Consider the following 19,894-nt stretch of genomic DNA (forward strand, 5'->3'; position numbering starts at 1 on the left):
TCAGATGTTTTGACATTTATTTTCAGATATTTGTTGTAATACTGTTGGACAGGTGCCTGTACACAACACACATTGAAACCTACACACAATCATATGGTCTTTGGTCTCTGAGGCAAACAGAGGTTGTAGTAGGCATTCTGGTCCCAAAACTCTGGGCCCTTCCATCCACACCAGCCCTGGGGAAAGAAGACAACCCCTCCATTTTGGGTTTTCTCACGCAAATAGATTGCAGTTTTTGAGAATATATACTGCAACAATTATACAGCGCTTCTAGATACTGAAGTTTATGACTAAATAAGTACATTTCCTCTAAGTTTGATTTACAAAATGTTCTTCCACTTCCTGCATTTTGTTCAATACAACTTTTCCTGTGGGTGTTCATTCCTCCCATCACCAAACATATACAACTGCTTGTGGACATACACTACAGTATATGGGCACCCCCAAATTAATTGATTTGGCTATTTCAGCCACAACCTTTGCTGACCGGTATAAAATTGAGCACACAGCCATGCAATCTCCATAGACAAGCATTGGCAGTAGAATGGCCTTACTGCAGAGCTCAGACTTTCAACATGGCAATGTCATAGGATGACAGCTTTCAAACCAGTCAGTTCATCACATTTCTGCTACCCCAGTCAGCTGTAAGTGCTGTTATTTTGAAGTGGAAACACCTAGGAGCAAGGAGAACGCTACCTGCCTGAATGCATAGTGCCAACTGTAAAGTTTGGTGGACAAGGAATAATGGTCTGGGGCTGTTTTTCATGGTTCAGACTAGGCCCATTAGTTCCAGTGAAGGGCAATCTACAGCATACAATGACATTCTAGATAATTCTGTGCTTTCAACTTTGTGGCAACAGTTTGGGGAAGGCCCTTTCCTGTTTCAGCATGACAATGCCCCTCTGCACTAAGCGAGGTCCATACAGTAATGGTTTGTCAAGATCAGTGTGGAAGGACTTGACTGGCCTGCACAGAGCCCTGATCTCAACCCCATCAAACACCTTTGGGATGAATTGGACCAACTCCATATTAATGCCCATGATGTTGAAATGAGATGTTCGACGAGCAGGTGTCCACATACTTTTGGTCATGTAGTGTACATTTAAGTGGTAGTTTATCAGATGTTGATGAGAAAGATAGGCACACTCAGGATTGAAGTATCCAGCTGGATCTACACAAAAGATGAGGTCTGAAAACATCAGACGTTCATTTTGGTATGAACTTTAATTTTAACTCGCCCTGGGACTAACTTGGGCCCAGGGCCTGGATGTTTCAAGTGCCTCAGCGTAGGAGTGCTGATTTAGGATCAGTTTTGCCTTTCAGATCATAATTAATATGATTACATGGACAGAGGGGATCTGATCCTAGATCAGCACTCCTACTCTGAGACAGTGACACCATCCGGTACCTTGTCTGTGATGACTTGCAGGTCCTCGGCCCCTGTATAATGTGGGTCCAGGATGAGGTAGCGGATCTGGCCCGTGGTCTCGCTCCACGCCACACCGAGGATAGTGTGTGCTAGGACACCCCCTCCTGGTGTGGAGCAAAATAGAAGGAAATTACAAATCTGCAGAGTTCAAATTAACATTCAATTTCAAGCAATGTTTGTAGTAACTTTGTTTAAGCCAGTGCAATGCAAACACAACCTAAAAACTGAAAGTATTTACATGTGAGGGGAGTCGACCAAAATGTTTACCAAAAGCATTCAGCTATTTATTTGACCACAGAAATATAGATGCTGTTTATATGAAACTATGTATGACTGTGGTACTGTAGCATGTACTCATTGGACAGAGCCCAGACCTTATCATTTGAACAGATCTGCAGTACAATCACTACAAGGGATTTGTGCATAATATTAGTCTCTCATCAGTGTCTCTACATTGTAATAGTTTCAGTTTTCACTCACCAATCATAATAGGAGTTCCCTCAGAAAGGAAATGGTTGGCCAGTTCTCTGCCTTTGGAGGCCAGCTCAGACCCTTGGCTTTAGGACACACAAACACACAACTAGATGTGAAAACTAAGCAAAAAAATATGTAATATGGAACACAACTACCTGAAGCATTCTGCATTGCCCTGACTGGTGAATTTACATGGACGCATGCATGCACAAGCACACACATGCAGGCACATAAGCACACACCTCATCTCACCTCACAAACATGATCTTGGAGGTGACCCCCAGCAACTGATCCAGCACAGCCGCGACTTCGATGGAGCCGATCCACTGGCGAGAGCCCAAAAAAGACCCTTGCTTGTCTCCAACTTCCACCAGGGCCTGTGAGACAGCGATGGGGAGAAAATAACAAGAATTAACTTGATTTTTAATCATAAAGTGCTTTTCATATACACTCAAAAAAGGTACTATTAGCTGACATGGCTATGAATTATAGAATCCTATTGAAAGTAGTAAAACTGTGATTAAAAACAATGCATTTTATGATAGCCCTATCTACCAGTCAATGAGTTATAGGCCAACTTGTGGGAAAGGAGAAAGAGACTCCCATTGTAATCACCTATCAATTCTTATTTACCATGGACTCAGGCTCTACCTGCTGGCTCGAATTCACAGTCTCACATTATTGGAATATGTTCAATAGACAAGTTTAGAGACACAGCTTTACCAAAGAGAGAGAGTTCTGTATAATAAGGGATAGTTTGCCCAAATCACATTGTAGAACTATCCAACACTCAGGTCTCCATATGGGGTTCGAGGCTAAGGGTCAAGGCTATTGACCTGTTGGATCTCCTTGTGGGAGGGCACAGCCCGCTCCACGTAGCCCTGCTGCTGGAACCAGGAGCAGATGGTCTGGAGGGAGCGGTAGGCGCAACCCCAGCCGTTGTCGTCCACGCGGTCCTGCATGTAGTGGTGGTAGCTGTAGACCCCCTGGACCAAGTAAGGCTGGGACAAGGGAGAAACACATAAGAGCATATAATTATTTATTTTTTTCACCTTTATTTAACAAGGCAAGTTAAGAGCAAATTCTTATTTTCAATGACGGCCTTGGAACAGTGGGTTCAGGGGCAGAACGACAGATTTGTACCTTGTCAGCTCATTTGAACTTGCAACCTTTCGGTTACTAGTCCAACGCTCTAACCACTAGGCTACCCTGCCGCCCCAGTGTGTGACACTGTGTGTGTGACAGTGTGTGTGTGTGTTTGCGTCTGTGTGTGCTGACCAACCTTGCCGTTCTCCAGGGCAGGGTGATTCAGGTGGACATGAGGGTTTCGGAGGTAGCCATCTTTGTAGGGCTCATCAGGAAAATGTAGAGCGTTGGCTCTTCTCAGATATGGCCGGTCGTCTGGCAGCTCAAACAGACTGTGCAGCTCCTACACAGACATAAAACAGCAATATCAAATACATGTACACAATGTTATTTCTCTCATACTAGACAGTCACTCAGAGCATTTCAAAATAAGAAATATATAATATTTCACGGTTATTTTACATTTTGCAAACGCCTCATATCCTTTCAGATCTATACTGTAGGTAGGGTAGGTTCTCCAGCTCTTGGAGAACAACTGGGTGTGCATGATTTTCTTCCAGCCCATCAATAACACACTTAATCAATAACTGTCTGGGCCAGATGATAGGCAGAATCAGGTGTTACTGCAGGGCTGAAGGGAAAACCTGCAAAAGCTCAATAGGACTGAGGTTGGAGAACCCTGGTCTAGGGGCACGGGCTAGGTGTCCATTTTGCCTCTTTGTAGAGATGGTTAGCAATATTCCACATAGCCTGTCAAGGGAAATAGTGGAGCTACTACCATACAGTGGAGAAGTAACCAATTGTCATACTTAAGTAAAAGTAAAGATACTTTAATAGAACATGATTCTAGTAAAAGTCACCCAGTAAAATACTACTTGAGTAAAAGTCTAAAAGTATTTTGTTTTAAATATAATTAAGTATCAACGGTCAATGTAATTGCTAAAATATACTTAAAGAATCAAAATAAAAGTAATTCCTTATATTAAGCAAACCAGTAGGCACAATTTTCTTGTATTTGTAAATTTATGGGTAGCTAAGGGCACACTCCAACAGTCATTTACAAAGGAAGCATGTGTTTAGTGAGTCCGCCAGATAAGATGCAGTCGGGAAGACCAGGTGTGCTCTCTTGATAAGTGTTTGAATTGGACCATTTTCTGTGTTGCTAAGCATTCAAAATGTAATGAGTACTTTTGGGTGTCAGGGAAAATGTGTCGAGTATAAAGTACACTATTTTCTTTAGGAATGTAATGAAGTAAAAGTGGTGAAAAATATAAATAGTAAAGTACAGATAACCCCCCAAAAATACTTAAAGTATTTTACTTAAGTACTTTACACCACTGCTACCATATTGCTTAATACCTATCATAGCATTTCACATATACACAAGTGTAGAGTACTAGGGGTAGCACAGTAGGGGCTAGGGGTCAGTTTGGAATTCTTCCCTTGCCTTGCGTCGCATCTCCAGCTGGCTGTCGGGCACACCCGCTGGGTAGACCACTGTCACAAGGCCCACAGGGGCAGGAAGGAGGAAGTGGAACGGCTGGGGAATAAGCAGGGCCGTCCCTTTCATGTGCCGTAGAGCCACCTTTTCCATGTCCCCCAGCTGACTGCACAGCGCCCCCACTAGGGTCCCACAGACACTGCATGTACGACAGACAAACAAAAAGATTTAGAGCCCAATTCAGTTGAACATTATGAGCTGGTTTCCGGGTTTAAACTTTTAAATATTTTTTGTTTAACTAAACAACCAAATTGTCCCTTGCGAATAAGGAAGTTTGAATTGAGTTCATATCAGGCTGAGTTTCTTTTGTTTCACCCTGTTTGTGGTTGTATTGTCTTGTGAACTAGCTACATCTCTGGTGGTTATTGATTGACTTATCCATCAGTTTACCTTAGCGTTCTGGTATTGGACCTTTGATATAGTTTGACATAATAAAAAATATGTACTCTATTCTCCTAACACCTGTGTCTAATTTCATTGAAATTGCGTTGAACCAAATCATGTCATTTCCTTTAGAGTGATTGAGGATGACATACACAGAGATGCTCTCGCTGGAAAGGACACTGACCACGCAGTCCATGGGCAGAGTCGTTTGCAGGAGGTGGTGCTTCTTACTTCCTCTCAGGAGGGTGGGTGCCGAGAGGACGCCTGGCTCTGTCACCTCGGTCATCAGGGTCAGGTTTATAATACCCTGCAAGCAAGACAGACAGTCAATAAAATACAGAGGTACAGGAAAACTAAAAACCACACAAAAAATGATCTTGTCATTGACAAACAAGTGGCACGAAAATGTGTGATTTACAGGAAGTAGTTCATGTCTGTAGACTATTTTTAAGGTATAAAAGCAGCACACTTACTGCTGTTGGATTCTTTTTGTCCTTTTTTGCAGACTTTTTTCTACTGCTTTCCTGGTCATCTGTCCTAAAACAGGATGAGGGTTTTTCCATTTACTTTGGTTTCTATTCCATAATGATCATGTGAGACACTAAACCTGCATTTCGGCCAATAACTTACAGTAGTTGATGCATTAGATAATTGATGCATTAAGGTGCACAAAATAAGTCGTAACTACTTGGTACCTTACTGTTACTAAGTAATAATATATAATTACCATACTACCATGTAAGACAACACCAGGTAAATAGTGGACTCTAAAACAACTTTACATCATTAAAAGCAAAGCTTATAATCTACTTTCCCAGAACAAGAGGCTCCAAATTGTGAAGTATGATCACTTACTGGATCAACTGTTGGAGATCTTTACATGGTCTGTTCGGAGAGATCTCTCCAGCTGTTGCATGTCCTCCTTTGTTAGGCCAAAGAAAAACTGGACTGCTAGAGAGACTAAGAACAAGCGATTCTGCTTTCACCTGGGATCCGAGGGCCTCGAAAGTCCTCGAGATGACCTTTTGTACGTGTGGTACTGTAACGACACAAGAGACACAATCAATATGACCATTAACAGAGATACCAGATTTCCTTGCAATCAATGGTGAATGTGTATAAAGATACAGATAAGACGTCATACATACTTCACAAAACATGAAGTAGTACTCATATTTTAAAACACACAAAAGGTTTCAAAAGATACCAACACTAACTGACTGGTTATAGGCTAGTGTCCTATAGGAGGCCTCCTGCTTCATGTAGTAATTAGATTTGAATAACAAATGTAATTGTTGATACCAAATCAGTGTTTTCCACAAGCACATGGAGTAGCCAGCCAAATAGTAAACAAGCTTTGCAGAGTTCCAAAGAAAAAGCCATATCTCAGATTGGCCAATAAAAATAAAAAATTAAGATGGTTAAAAGAACACCGACACTGGACAAATGAACTCTGCATAGAAGGCCAGCATCCCGGAGTCACCTCTTCACTGTTGACGTTGAGACTGATGTTTTGTGGATACAATTTAATGAAGCTGCCAGTTGAGGACTTGTGAGGCATCTGTTTCTCAAACTAGACACTAATGTACTTGTTCTCTTGCTCAGTCGTGCACTGGGGCCTCCCACTCCTCTTTCTATTCTGGTTAGAGCAAGTTTTGCGCTGTTCTGTAAAGGGAGTAGTACACAGTGTTGTATCAGATCTTCAGTTTCTTGGCAATTTCTCGCATGGAATAGCCTTCATTTATCAGAACAAGAATTGACTGACGAGTTTCAGAAGAAAATTATTTGTTTCTGGCCATTTTGAGCCTGTAATCGAACCCACAAATGCTGAAGCTCCAGATACTCAACGAGTCTAAAGAAAACCAGTTTTATTGCTTCTTTAATCAGGACAACCGTTTTCAGCTTTGCTTTTAATGATCAAGTAGCCTTTTAAAATGATACACTTGGATTAGTTAACACAATATGCCATTGGAGTATATTGTGTGTGTATGCATGTGTGTGTATATATATATATATATATATATACATATACAGTTGAAGTCGGAAGTTTACATACACTTAGGTTGGAGTCATTAAAACTCGTTTTACAACCACTCCACAAATTTATTGCTAACAAACTATAGTTTTGGCAAGTCAGTTATGACATCTACTTTGTGCATGACACAAGTAATTTTTCCAACCATTGATAACAGATGGATTATTTCACTTATAATTCACTGTATCACAATTCCAGTGGCTCAGAAGTTTACATACACTAAGTTAACTGTGCCTTTAAACAGCTTGAAAAATTCAAAATGTCAAATGATGTCATGGCTTTAGAAGCTTCTGATAGGCCAATTAACATAATTTGAGTCAAATGGAGGTGTACCTGTGGATATATTTCAAGGCATACCTTCAAATTCAGTGCCTCTTTGCTTGACATCATGGGAAAATCAAAAGAAATCAGCCAAGACCTCAGAAAAAAATTGTAGACCTCCACAAGTCTGGTTCATCCTTGAGAGCAATTTCCAAATGCCTGAAGGTGCAACGTTCATCTGTACAAACAATATTACGCAAGCATAAACACCATGGGACCACGCAGCCGTCATACCGCTCAGGAAGGAGACGCATTCTGTTTCCTGGAGATAAACATACTTTGGTGCGAAGTGCAAATCAAGCCTTGAACAACAGCAAAGGACCTTGTGAAGATGCTGGAGGAAACGGGTACAAAAGTATCTATATCCGCAGTGAAACGAGTCCTATATCGAAAAGGCCGCTCAGCAAGGAAAAAGCCACTGCTCCAAAACCGCTATAAAAAAGCCAGACTACGGTTTGCAACTGCACATGGGGACAAAGATGGTACTTTTTGGAGAAATATCCTCTGGTCTGATGAAACAAAAATATAACTGTTTGGCCATAATGACCATTGTTATGTTTGGAGGAAAAAGGGGGAGGCTTGCAAGCCAAAGAACACCATCCCAACCATGAAGCACGGGGGTGGCAGCATCATGTTGTGGCGGTGCTTGCTGCAGGAGGGACTGGTGCACTTCACAAAATAGATGGCACCATGAGGAGGAAAATTATGTGGATATATTGAAGCAACATCAAGACTTCAGTCAGGAAGTTAAAGCTTAGTCGCAAATGGGGTCTTCCAAATGGATAATGACCCAAAGCATACTTCCAAAGTTTGTCAAAATGGCTTAAGGACAACAAAATCAAGGTATTGGAGTGGCCATCACAAAGCCCTGACCTCAATCCCATAGAAGATGTGTGGACAGAACTGAAAAAGTGTGTGCGAGCAAGGAGGCCTACAAAGCTGACTCAGTTACATCAGCTTTGTCAGGAGAAATGGGCCAAAATTCACCCAACTTATTGTGGGAAGCTTGTGGAAGGCTACCCGAAACGTTTGACCCGAGTAAAACAATTTAAAGGCAGTGCTACCAAATACTAATTGAGTGTATGTAAACGTCTGACCCACTGGGAATGTGATGAAAGAAATGAAAGCTGAAATAAATCATTATCTCTACTATTATTCTGACATTTCACATTCTTAAAATAAAGTGGTGATCCTAACTGACCTAAGACAGGGAATTTTTACTAGGATTAAATGTCAGGAATTGTGAAAAACTGAGTTTAAATGTATTTGGCTGTGTATTTAAACTTCCGACTTCAACTGTATTAGTCTTTGCTAGGTAAAGCCCCGCCTTATCTCAGCTCACTGGTCACAATAACAACACCCACTCGTAGCACAGGCTGCAGCAGGTATTTCTCACTGGTCACCCCCAAAGCCAACACCTCCTTTGGCTGCCTTTCCTTCCAGTTCTCTGCTTCCAATGACTGGAATGAATTGCAAAAATCTCTGAAGTTGGAGACTTATATCTCCCTCACTAACTTTAAGCATCAGCTATCTGAACACAGCCCATCTGTAAATAGCCCATCAAACTACCTACCTCATCCCCATATTGTTTTTATTTACTTTTTTGACGCACAAGTATTTCTACTTGCACATCATCATCTGCACATCTATCCCTCCAGTGCTAATTTGCTAAATTGTAACTGTGGCCTATTTATTGCCTTACCTCCTTACTCCATTTGCACACACTGTATATAGATTTTTCTATTGTTATTGACTGTACTTTTGTTTATCCCATGTCCAACTCTGTGATGTTGTTTTTTGTCGCACTGCTTTGCTTTATCTTGGCCAGGTCGCAGTTGTAAATGAGAACTTGTTTTCAAATGGCCTACCTGGTTAAATTAAAAAAAATCTAAATCAGCTATATAGCCAAAAGCAGGCGCTAGTGGAAATCATGAATGTCAGAACTATCATTTCTGACTTTTACATTTGAGTTTAATGAGATACCCATTAGTTCAGGGCTAATATTTCTGGATTCTCTCGCGCGCACACACACACACACACACACACACACACACACACACACACACACACACACACACACACACACACACACACACACACACACACACACACACACACACACACACACACACACACACACACACACACACACACACACACACACACACACACACACACACTTTATGAGCATAATCAACTGAGGAAATGTAAATCACAGGCAGAATTCCCTCTACAGTACATACCATCTGTGCTGTCCAACTGGCACTTGAACTCCAGAGACCCTCTCAAGCGTAAAATGATGTTTCCGACAACCTTCATAATGATAAAGTCAGAAAGTTAAAGCTGAATCTGTATAATTTCCAGAAGCTCATAAGTCATTTCTAAGCATTAAATAGTATAGCCTATTAATGTTTTGGGGGGAGAAGACATATGAATACTTTAATCAATGGGACAGTATAACTGCCTACTCTTATCATGACCACACAGGATTTAGCTATTAGGCCTAGTCCATTGTTTATGTTTAAGTTGTTGTTATTTGACAATTTCACATGACCATATCTGTATGAAATATAATTGTAGTATGCCCAGACATTTTCATAGTGATGTAGAATACATGAGACTGGCGGAATCGCTGATTTCTGAACATGTTATGATCAATAATTGCAATATTTCCTCATCAAACATGTAAAATGGATATGTACACTACCGTTCAATTGTTTAGGGTCACTTAGAAATGTCCTTGTTTTTGAAAGAAAGGCACATTTTTGTCCATTAAAATAACATCTAATTGATCAGAAATACAGTGTAGACATTGTTCATGAGGTGAATGGCTATTGTAGCTGGAAACGGCTGATTTTTAATAGAATATCTACATCGATATATAGATAGATTATAAGCTTATAGAGGCCCATTATCATCAAACATCACTCCTGTTTTCCAGTGGCACGTTGTGTTAGCTAATCCAAGTGTATCATTTTAAAAGGCTAATTTATCATTAGAAAACCCCTTTTGCCATTATGTTAGCAAAGCTGAAACGGTTGTCCTGATTAAAGAAGCAATAAAACTGGCTTTCTTTAGACTAGTTGAGTATCTGGAGCATCAGCTTTTGTGCGTTCGATTACAGGCTCAAAATGGCCAGAAACAAAGACCTTTCTTCTGAAACTCGTCAGTCTATTCTTGTTCTGAGAATTTAAGGCTATTCCATGCGAGAAATTGGCAAGAAACTGAAGATCTCGTACAACGCTGTGCACTACTCCCTTCACAGAACAGAGCAAACTGTCTCTAACCAGAATAGAAAGAGGAGTGGGAGGCCCCGGTGCACAACTGAGCAAGAGGACAAGTATAGTAGAGTGTCTAGTTTGAGAAACAGACACCTCAAAAGTCCTCAACTGGCAGCTTCATTAAATATTACCCGCAAAACACCAGTCTCAACGTCAACAGTGAAGAGGCGACTCCGGGATGCTGGCCTTCTAGGCAGAGTTGCAAAGAAAAAGCCATGTCTCAGACTGGCCAATAAAAAGAAATGATTGGCAAAAGAACACAGACACTGGACAGAGGAACTCTGCCTTGAAGGCCATGGTGCAGGTGGTTACCTCCCGGTGTCATTTTTGGCTGGCCTAATCCAGTCTGCCACCTGCTCTTCAGAGCACATTTGCCACTCACCCCGTCACCCCAGGGCTCACGTTTGGCCGAGGGGTTGATGTCATTCTGGAGCAGACATAAAGTGCATGGACGCTGTCCTGGCGCCTCTCACGTCCCGAGGATTGTTGATCCTGCATTACCTGGACGATTGGCTGATTTGTGCCCCGATCAGGTCCCAGGTCCTGTCGGACAGAGACATGCTCCTGACCCACATCAGCGGGCTGGGCATTACTGTAAACGACAAGAAGAGTCATCTGGCGCCAACCCAGAGGGTGGCCTTCATTGGCATGAAACTGGACTCAGTCCTTATGAGAGCAGACCTGCCCACCAGAAGGGTTCAGGGCGAACTTATCTTGCCTCAACCACTTTTGGCAGGGGCGGGTGACCCACCAACGCCTGTTGGGCTTGCTGACAGCGGCCTCGTTGCGGATTCCCCTGGCCCTGCTCCATCTCCGGCCCCTTCAGGAGTGGTTCAACTCCCACTGGCTGCACCCGAAGCGCCACCGTCACCGCCAGCTGCAGGTTACCGCACAGGGCCTCAGGCATTGTTGAGGTGGAGCTGTCGTTCCTTTCTCTCAGGTGGGGTGGAGATGCTGAGGATGTGCCGCCGGGAGCTGGTCAGCACAGACGCCTCCCAGATCGGCTGGGTGGGTGTGACCAAGGGCAGGTTGGCCAGCGGCTGTTGGCTACTCCCTTGGAGCAGCAGGCACATCTATACACTAGAGCTCCGAGCTGTACTGCTGGCCCTGTGGTCTTTCCTTCCACATCTGAAAGGAAGACATGTCCTGGTGAGAATGAACAACACCACAGTGGTGGCTTACATCAACCATCAGGGTGGACTGAGATCCCACCACCTCAATCTTATAGCACGGGAACTTCTCTGGGCTCACGGCTGTCTAGCATACCTGACATCCTGAGTGTGGCAGCGGATATGCCCTCGAGGGAGGGTCCGCCACCTTGGGACTGGAGCCTACATCCCCAGCTGGTGCAGCACCTGTAGGACAAGTTCGGGAGGGTGCAGGCGGACCCGTTTGCCTCCCTGAACAATGCACACTGCCCCTTGTGGTACTCCATGTCGGAGCCACCAGGGACTCTGGGCTTGGATGCTCTAGCTCACGATTGGCCAGGGCTGGAGCATTATGCATTCCCCCTTTCCCCTGATCCAGGCTGTTCTGGACAGGACCAGGATGGCAGAGCATTGTCTGCCTCTGGCGGCACATACTGGCCCAGACGACCCTGGTTCAGCCTTCTCCTGTCCCTTGTCTGGGACATCTTGGCAACTTCCCCTGAGACCTGACTTGCTGTCTCAGGCTGGGGAAACTCTGTGGCATCCGAAGCCGCACCGCCTCAGTCTGTGGGCTTGGCCACTGAACGGCACCAATGATCCATTTTCGGGCTACAGGAGGGTGTAATGAACACCATGCAGAGCGCAAGGGTGCCGGCTACAACCTCGGCATACCAGTGGCACTGGTTCTGCTCTTGGTGCACTGGTGTTGAGGTTGTGCCCGAGTCATGTGGGGTACAGTATGTCCTCAAATACCTGCAGTCTCGCTTGGATGAGGGCTTGGCAGCCTCTACACTGAGAGGGTATTTGGCCGCTATATCTGCCTGCCATGTGGGGTGGATAGAGAGGCCAGTGGGGCGCCATCCCTTGGTCTCCAGGTTTATGAAGGGGGTTCGTCGCCTGCGTCCAGCTAGGACCCGCTCACTGGCGAGCTGGGATGTGGTCTTGGCAGCTTTGGCAAAGCCACCGTTCGAACCGTTGGGAGTCTGCCTCCCTGAAACACTTCTCTATGAAGGTGGCTTTCTTTAAGAGGGTGGATGAGCTCCATGCTCTTTCGGTAAGTTGGGAGTGCTACCGGGTGGACCCTGGGGGAAGGAGTAGATCTCCGTCCCAACCATTCATTCCTCCCGAAGGTCCTGTCAGACAGGCATGTGAAAATCCCTTTTATCCTGTCTGCTTACGACCCCCCGGCAGTGGCGGGGGAGTCTGGGCCTCCCTCTAGCATGCTGTGCCCTGTGCGGGCACTAGCTACCTATGTGGAGCGAACACGGTCAGTAAGAACAGACCAGCTCTTTGTCTGCTATGGTGAGAGGCTCACTCACTGGATAGTGGACACAATTACAACAGCATACCGCCAGGATGGAATGCCAGTGCTGGGATCTGTGGTGGCACATTCAACACGAGGTGTGGCTGCATCCTGGGCTCTATTGAGAGGAATGCCCCTCACTGAGATCTGTGCTACAGCCAGCTGGGCTTCCTCTAGCACTTTTGCTCTGTACTACTGGGTAAATGTGGCACCTCCATCTGCTGTTGGTTCAGTGGTCCTGGGCGTCTCATCCCCTTCCGGGGACTGTGCCGGGACCCCCTTCCACATTGACGGCCCCTGCATCTCGGTCCCGCGCTGGGACCTCTAGCACCAGCTAATCTGGTACGTGTATATCGGAGTGATCCAATATAGTGAAACATAACAAAGGTTACATATGTAACCACGGTTATGTGAGCTTTATGGATCACTCCAATCCTCTACAGTGCTATATGTGCCTCAACAATGATGTAGAGAACGTGTTGCGGCCAAGGGGTCTATATATATATATATATATATATATATATATTAGGGATACATTCAGAGAGATACATCCGAGGTGAGGATTTACAGATTTGCACAAGTAAATACAGGAGTAAATCTGTAAATCCTCACCTCGGAGGTATCATTCCGCCGCGGAGTGATACCAATATATTGGAGTGATCCATATAGCTCACATAACCGTGGTTACATATGAAACCTTCATTTTCAGCTGTGCTAACATAAATACTAATTTTACCTAGGCAAGTCAGTTAAGAACAAATTCTTATTTTCAATGACGGCCTAGGAACAGTGGGTTAACTGTCTTGTTCAGGGGCAGAACGACAGATTTGTACCTTGTCAGCTCGGGGATTTGAACTTGCAACCTTCCGGTTACTAGGCTACGCTGCCGCCCCAACTAACATAATGTGCCATTGGAAAACAAGAGTAATGGTTTCTGATAACGGGCCTCCTGTACACCTATTCCATTAAAAATCTGTCATTTCCAACTACAAAAGTCATTTACAACATCAACAATGTCTACACTGCATTTCTGATCAATTTGCTTTTCTTTCAAAAACAAGGACATTTCTAAGTGACCCAAAAATTTTGAATGGTAGTGTACATGTGAATAGTCACAGAATTGAGCTGATTAAAATAATATACAGTGTTATCATAGTAGCTGTTTTCATTATGAGGAATATAAACCTGCTCTGTACATTCCATTACAATGTATACTGAACAAAAATATAAAAACGCAACATGCAACAATTTAATGTTTTTACTAAGTTACAGTTCATATATGGAAATCAGTCAATTTAGATAAATTCATTAATCTATGGATTTCACATGATCGGCAGGGGCGCAGCAATGGGTGGGCCTGGGAGGGCATAGGTCCACCCACTTGGGTGCCCTGCCCACCCACTGGAGAACCAGGCCCAGCCAATCAGAATTAGTTTTTCCCCACAAAGAGGGCTTTATTGCAGACATAAATACTCCTCAGTTTCATCAGCTGTCCGGGTGGCTCGTCTCAGACGATCCCGCTGGTGAAGAAGCCTGGATGAGGAGGTCCTGGGCTGGCGTGGTTACACATGGTCTGCGGTTGTGAGGCCGGTTGAACGTACTGCCAAATTCTCTCAATTCTCTGGCAACAGCTCTGGTGGACTTTCCTGCAGTCAGCATGCCAATTGCACACTCCCTCAAAAATTGAGATATCTGTGGCATTGTGTTGTGGGACAAAACTGCACATTTTAGATTGGCCTTTTATTGTCCCCAGCACAAGGTGCAGCTGTGTAATGATCATGCTGTTTAATCAGCTTATTGATATACCACTCATGTCAGGTGGATGGATTACCTTGGAAAATAATAAATGCTCACTAAAAGGAATGTAAAAAATGTGTACACAACATTTGAGAGAAATAAGCATTTTGTGGATATGGAACATTTCGGAGAACTTTTATTTCAGCTCATGAAACATGGGACCAACACTTTACATGTTGCGTTTATATTTTTGGTCAGTGTAGTCAAATCTAGTGTTGGCCTGTTAAAGCAAATTATATTACTGCTTTGGCCCCATAGTAAGAAAACATCTTAATTTAGTGTGACTACGTGTAATGGTTTGCTGCTCTCATCTTTATCACGTGAAAACTTATCCTATGGAATTCTACATGTTTCTAGTCCTGTTTTATGAAAACAGTTTATAGGATAAAATAGTATATAATGTTAATCAGTTCACATAAATGACTATTCACATGTACCATGTTTGAAAATTACATATTGACATTATTGATATTATTGATCAGAAATCAGCGATTCAGACAGCTTTATGGCCACATTCTTACCACAATTAGGTGAATAATTTAACATATTTATATATATCTGGCACACCTGGCTCATGTGGTTGTGTATTTTACATCACTATAAACATTTTAATATACTTTTGGGCATACTACAATTATATTTCATACAGGTATGGTCATGTGATATTGTCCAATAAGACCCCATTGGGTTGTTTGGTGGCCATATTGGAAAAAGGCTTCTGTGGGTTTAATGCATGCATTCTGTGATGACCCTGCATCTACACAACCCTTTTTCTAGCTTTGTGTGTGCCTCTATTACCAATGTTACAACCCATAAACAGCTGCCCCATTACATGGAATTGTTTAACTAAGCCTCCAGCATTCTAATGTAAATGACCAATTTTTTAAATAATAGTTGTAGCTGTTCGTTTCAAATGTGGTTATATTATATATAATTTGAAAAGTAATTTCATGACCTTTCATAACTAGTTGTCAAACAAAGTAAAACATGTATCAGGGCTTCCTTTTTAAAGCCATTTGTAGAGGTAATTCTTATGTACCCTAGCGGTCAAAGTTATGTTGAACTGAATTTACCGAAAATATGTCTGATGGATAGCTGTGAATCTAAGCTTTCCGAGTAATAACTTGTTGTATACTGATATGGTTTGTCATAGGGTCAAAGCCATATGGGAAAGCTAACATTGCTGCACGGCTCCACATGTTTTCTAACAAATCACTATGAGACATCGTCGGCCCACATTTGGGGGTCTGGCTCATGGACTTTAATCAGAGACATTAGTGTCAGAAAATACGCTGGCTCCTTTTGGAAAAAGTTTAAACTATGCAACATCCGAGTTAGTTCGCTAGCTAGACACCACTGACTGAACGTAATCTTATGCTCGCTAACTGGCTACTTTCATGTTTTGGTGTGATCGGATGGGTGGCAAGCAAAACATGAGCAAATGTAAACATGGCAAACATATGCAGAATCCTTTCATGTAACACTTACCATTCTGCAAGCTTAAAAATACGATCAAATGTAATGATTTCTTCGTTATGTCGACCCTCCAAAACGGAAGTCAGACATGTTTGTTTTTGTGTGACGCACATCATTTGGCCCAATCAATGACATATTCGAGAAAGATAACTCCGCCTGCGTGCTGTGTGGTTTATTACAGCCACAAAGTCTAAATGATTCGTTGTTGTTGAATTCATGAGAATTCATGAATACAATATTGTGTTTATTGGTCGTATTTTATTGTTAGTGTTTTTGTATTTGTATTTATTTTCCGGATCCCCATTAGCTGCTGCCAAGGGAGCATCTACTCTTCCTGAGGTCCAATCAGCATTACATACAATAAACAATACATAACACAACACATTATTATACACTACTCTACCGTAACAGATCTACAATACAAAGTCAATAATACAGCAAAATAACAATATTAAAATATATGTGTGTGTAGAGTGCATCTGTTAGCAATATCTAATGTTAAAGCTAAATACAATGCATATGGGCTAATGCCAATTTTCTAAATTGTAATAGGCCTACTGGAACTAGATATGTGTAGAATTGATATATTGATTCAAATGCAAACTTCACACATTGAATGTTAAAACTTTGTGATGACAGTGCAATAAGATACTCACACACCGGCACACATTCTGCACCAAATCCATTGTGTAAATTGCATACATTTACGAAATGTGTTAAGTTATTTTAAAATAGGCTAATTGTCTGCTTTATCTGTAGATTAGTAAACATAACTCCAACTAAATGTCTAACCAAATGGAGTTGAGTAGCAATGACTGTTGGCGGAATATACCATCACCAGCAACATTTTTATTACCTTTATTTAACTAGGCAAGTCAGTTAAGAACAAATTCTTATTTTCAATGACGGCCTAGGAACAGTGGGTTAACTGCCTGTTCAGGGGGAGAATGACAGATTTGTACCTTGTCAGCTTGGGGGTTTGAACTTGCAACCTTCCGGTTACTAGTCAACGCTCTAACCACTAGCCTACGCTGCCGCCCCAAGACTCAAGACTCAAGTAGCTATCAGTTGGTAGGCCTACTTGTAAAAATATCCATTCTTTAACACTTTTCTTGTACCCATGTTTGTCCTGTGTAACTATGAGCTTTTCTTTGGGTGCTGAAATCTGTCGTTTTTGATAAAATTATAATTTAAGTGACCTCTGACTAGCTAGCAGTTGTTTGTTAATGGAGAAGTAGCAGCCCATCATTGCATGGCAGATTTTTTAGTTTTGGCAAAACGCTATTAAAAAAAACAAAAAAAACAACATAGATTCCAAATTCAACTGAAAACACTATAACAATCAGAACAATCACAGGTAGGATACGCCTCCTTGAGGGGACCACCCCTTTATGGTTGACCATTAACTGTAATTTAGGCTAGTTAGCTAACTAGCAACTTCACAAACAGAATGTCTGAGATGAAATAAATACTAGACAGATTGTTAGCATAAGCTAGCATGATTAGGTTTATGGTTAGGGTACAGAGTTCAAATAGGGGCCAGGGTTAGGATTAGAATAGGGGTTAGGGATAGGGTCAGAATAGGGGTTAGGGTTAGGTTAGGGTCAAAACAGGGGTTAGGGTTTAGGGTTAGGTTAGGGTCGGAAAAAAAAGAAGCATTTTATTAAATTAAGAAAAATCTGTCAATTTCCCTTTTTAGCTTGTTACCCTAATCATGGCCATCATCCACCAACAAATTATTTTCAAAACGTTGCTTATTTCCCCAGCAATTAGACATTGATCTTAGGGGGGCGTCTTACCCCATGGCACCCTACACAGTAAGTGTTAAACAATGGATATCTATAAAAAGTATTGAGTGGTAGTGCACACTTGAAGTTGTAACTTCCTACTCCATTGGAAAACAGATTTCACCACCCAAATAAAAGCATGCAGTTACACAGGACAAACATAGGTACAAGGAAAGCATTAAGTATTGACTAATAGTGACTAGATGTACTGGTGGTACACTCTTCTGGGCTCCTCGTACTATAACCTTGTATCCATGTTACAGGGATCTAAACTATAGCTCCTTTGTCTGTAAATTGACAGTTGTCTGCTTATTGTATGGTTCATTGCGCCACCTTGGTCAAGGTGTTATTATAAAAGACAATGTGTTCTCAATGACTTGTCTGGTTAAATAAAGGCTCACAAAAAAAATCTACTCCTGATCACATCTTGACACAGATGACAATCTGTATATTATTATATATCACACAAACAGACAGAACCATAGACCACACAAGCTATAAAATATTACATAGCAATTCTGTATGCAAGGTCCTTGCAAATACTGTACATTACATGAGTACAGTGCAAGGTAAAGGTCAAAAATAGGTATATGATAAATACAATGAAAAAGTCAAGAAGAGTATGTTAAGAATGTCAACAGGACTCTTTATTCAGTCCCAGACTAACTTGGTGTGTGTGCGTGTTGAGAAGTCTGATGGTTGATAGTGCCACAAATGTATTAAGTCCTGGGCCCATATTCATAAAGTGGTGGTGATATGGGATCAGTTTTGTTTTATGGATCATTATTTCTATAATTACACGGACGGGGGGACCTGATCCAAAATAGTCTCTCCTACTTTCTGAATAAGGCCCGTTTGTTCTTACTTAGGCCTTAGGAAACATCAGCTGGATGGCATCCGGGTGTATTCAGTGTTCTGAATATGTGAGGAGTGGCCGAAAATGTGTTGTGCTAGAATGAATGTGAATCTGTCACTCAGGACAAGGACAGTGATGCTCATGAATGTGGTCGAAGCAACTGTTTTTATTTGATTAAATATGATAATGAAAGTTTACCATGAGTGAATGTGTCAAATGTTTCCTGACAATAAGTGCAGCCAAAAATTAGAATAGACACGAGCCACGCAACTCTCGCTCAAAAGCTTTTATTATTGTAAGTTAAAAACATGTCATTTTGTCCGTTAAATCATTACAACAGCTACAGATAGACGGGTTGGCTGACAACATCATGAAAATGATGTGCCTGCATCGATGTGGCCAGAAGGCGTGCATTGGTGTGATTCTGAATGGTCAGATAGCTAGCAACAATGAGAAGAAGCTGCTATGAGGGGAATCGTTGGTGGTTTGTTTCAGCTCATTGTATCTTGTTATTGATACCATGTCTTGTTTTTAGGTGTTTTGACACATGTCATGTCCATGCTAATATGGCTGAAATTTGCTAGCTAGCCAACAACTGTAACAATGTATTTGAGAGACAACAAGTGCTCATTGTGCAAATGTATTTATGTTTTCAATAAAAATTTGGATACGAAATATAATTTACACGTTGTCAACAGTCTAAGCCAACCCTGTTTGTTTTGCCCCATAGTTGCACACGCATCGCGTAAACCCGTCTATACTGATACCAGTACACTGATGGACAGTCCTGGGCCATAAGATGCTTTTGGGAAACTGGGCCCTGGTAGAGATGACACACTCAAAACACACCACCCCCAGTTTAAGCAGTTTCCAAAATGGTAAAGGTAGAAGAAAGGCCGAAAGGCAATACAGTTACCTTTTAATAGTCCTACTAAAGAGGTGTAAAACAGTTAAACTAAGCTCACGAAGCATTACATTTGTAAAATAATTATGAAAAACAAAACACTAATATATCT

The 19,894-nt window shown here is 42.2% G+C and overlaps 1 protein-coding gene across 1 annotated transcript; it reads right to left on the bottom strand.

The window, feature by feature from the left end:
• ufsp2 (ufm1-specific peptidase 2) lies at window positions 1-16,355 on the bottom strand. Its single transcript, XM_064925985.1, has 12 exons — window positions 16,248-16,355; window positions 9,474-9,543; window positions 5,730-5,913; window positions 5,348-5,411; window positions 5,027-5,181; window positions 4,437-4,629; window positions 3,186-3,332; window positions 2,740-2,904; window positions 2,156-2,280; window positions 1,910-1,986; window positions 1,409-1,533; window positions 1-176 (listed from the first exon to the last, which is right to left on the bottom strand). The coding sequence occupies exons 1-12, from the start codon at window positions 16,248-16,250 to the stop codon at window positions 90-92; spliced, it is 1,395 nt and encodes a 464-aa protein (XP_064782057.1). The 5' UTR covers window positions 16,251-16,355; the 3' UTR covers window positions 1-89.
• Window positions 16,356-19,894: the final 3,539 nt, after the last annotated feature.

Source organism: Oncorhynchus masou, chromosome 20 (genome assembly GCF_036934945.1).
Source record: "Oncorhynchus masou masou isolate Uvic2021 chromosome 20, UVic_Omas_1.1, whole genome shotgun sequence".
NCBI classification, from domain to species: Eukaryota; Metazoa; Chordata; class Actinopteri; order Salmoniformes; family Salmonidae; genus Oncorhynchus; species Oncorhynchus masou.

What these genes read in the sequence shown, in the direction of transcription:
- ufsp2 (XM_064925985.1), bottom strand. An exon ending in AGCTGGAGATGCGACGCAAG is followed by an intron (nt 3,333 to 4,436) that starts GCAAGGGAAGAA and finishes ATGTCTGTGTAG; the next exon opens with GAGCTGCACAGTCTGTTTGA. An exon ending in CCCACAAGGAGATCCAACAG is followed by an intron (nt 2,281 to 2,739) that starts GTCAATAGCCTT and finishes GCTGTCTCACAG; the next exon opens with GCCCTGGTGGAAGTTGGAGA.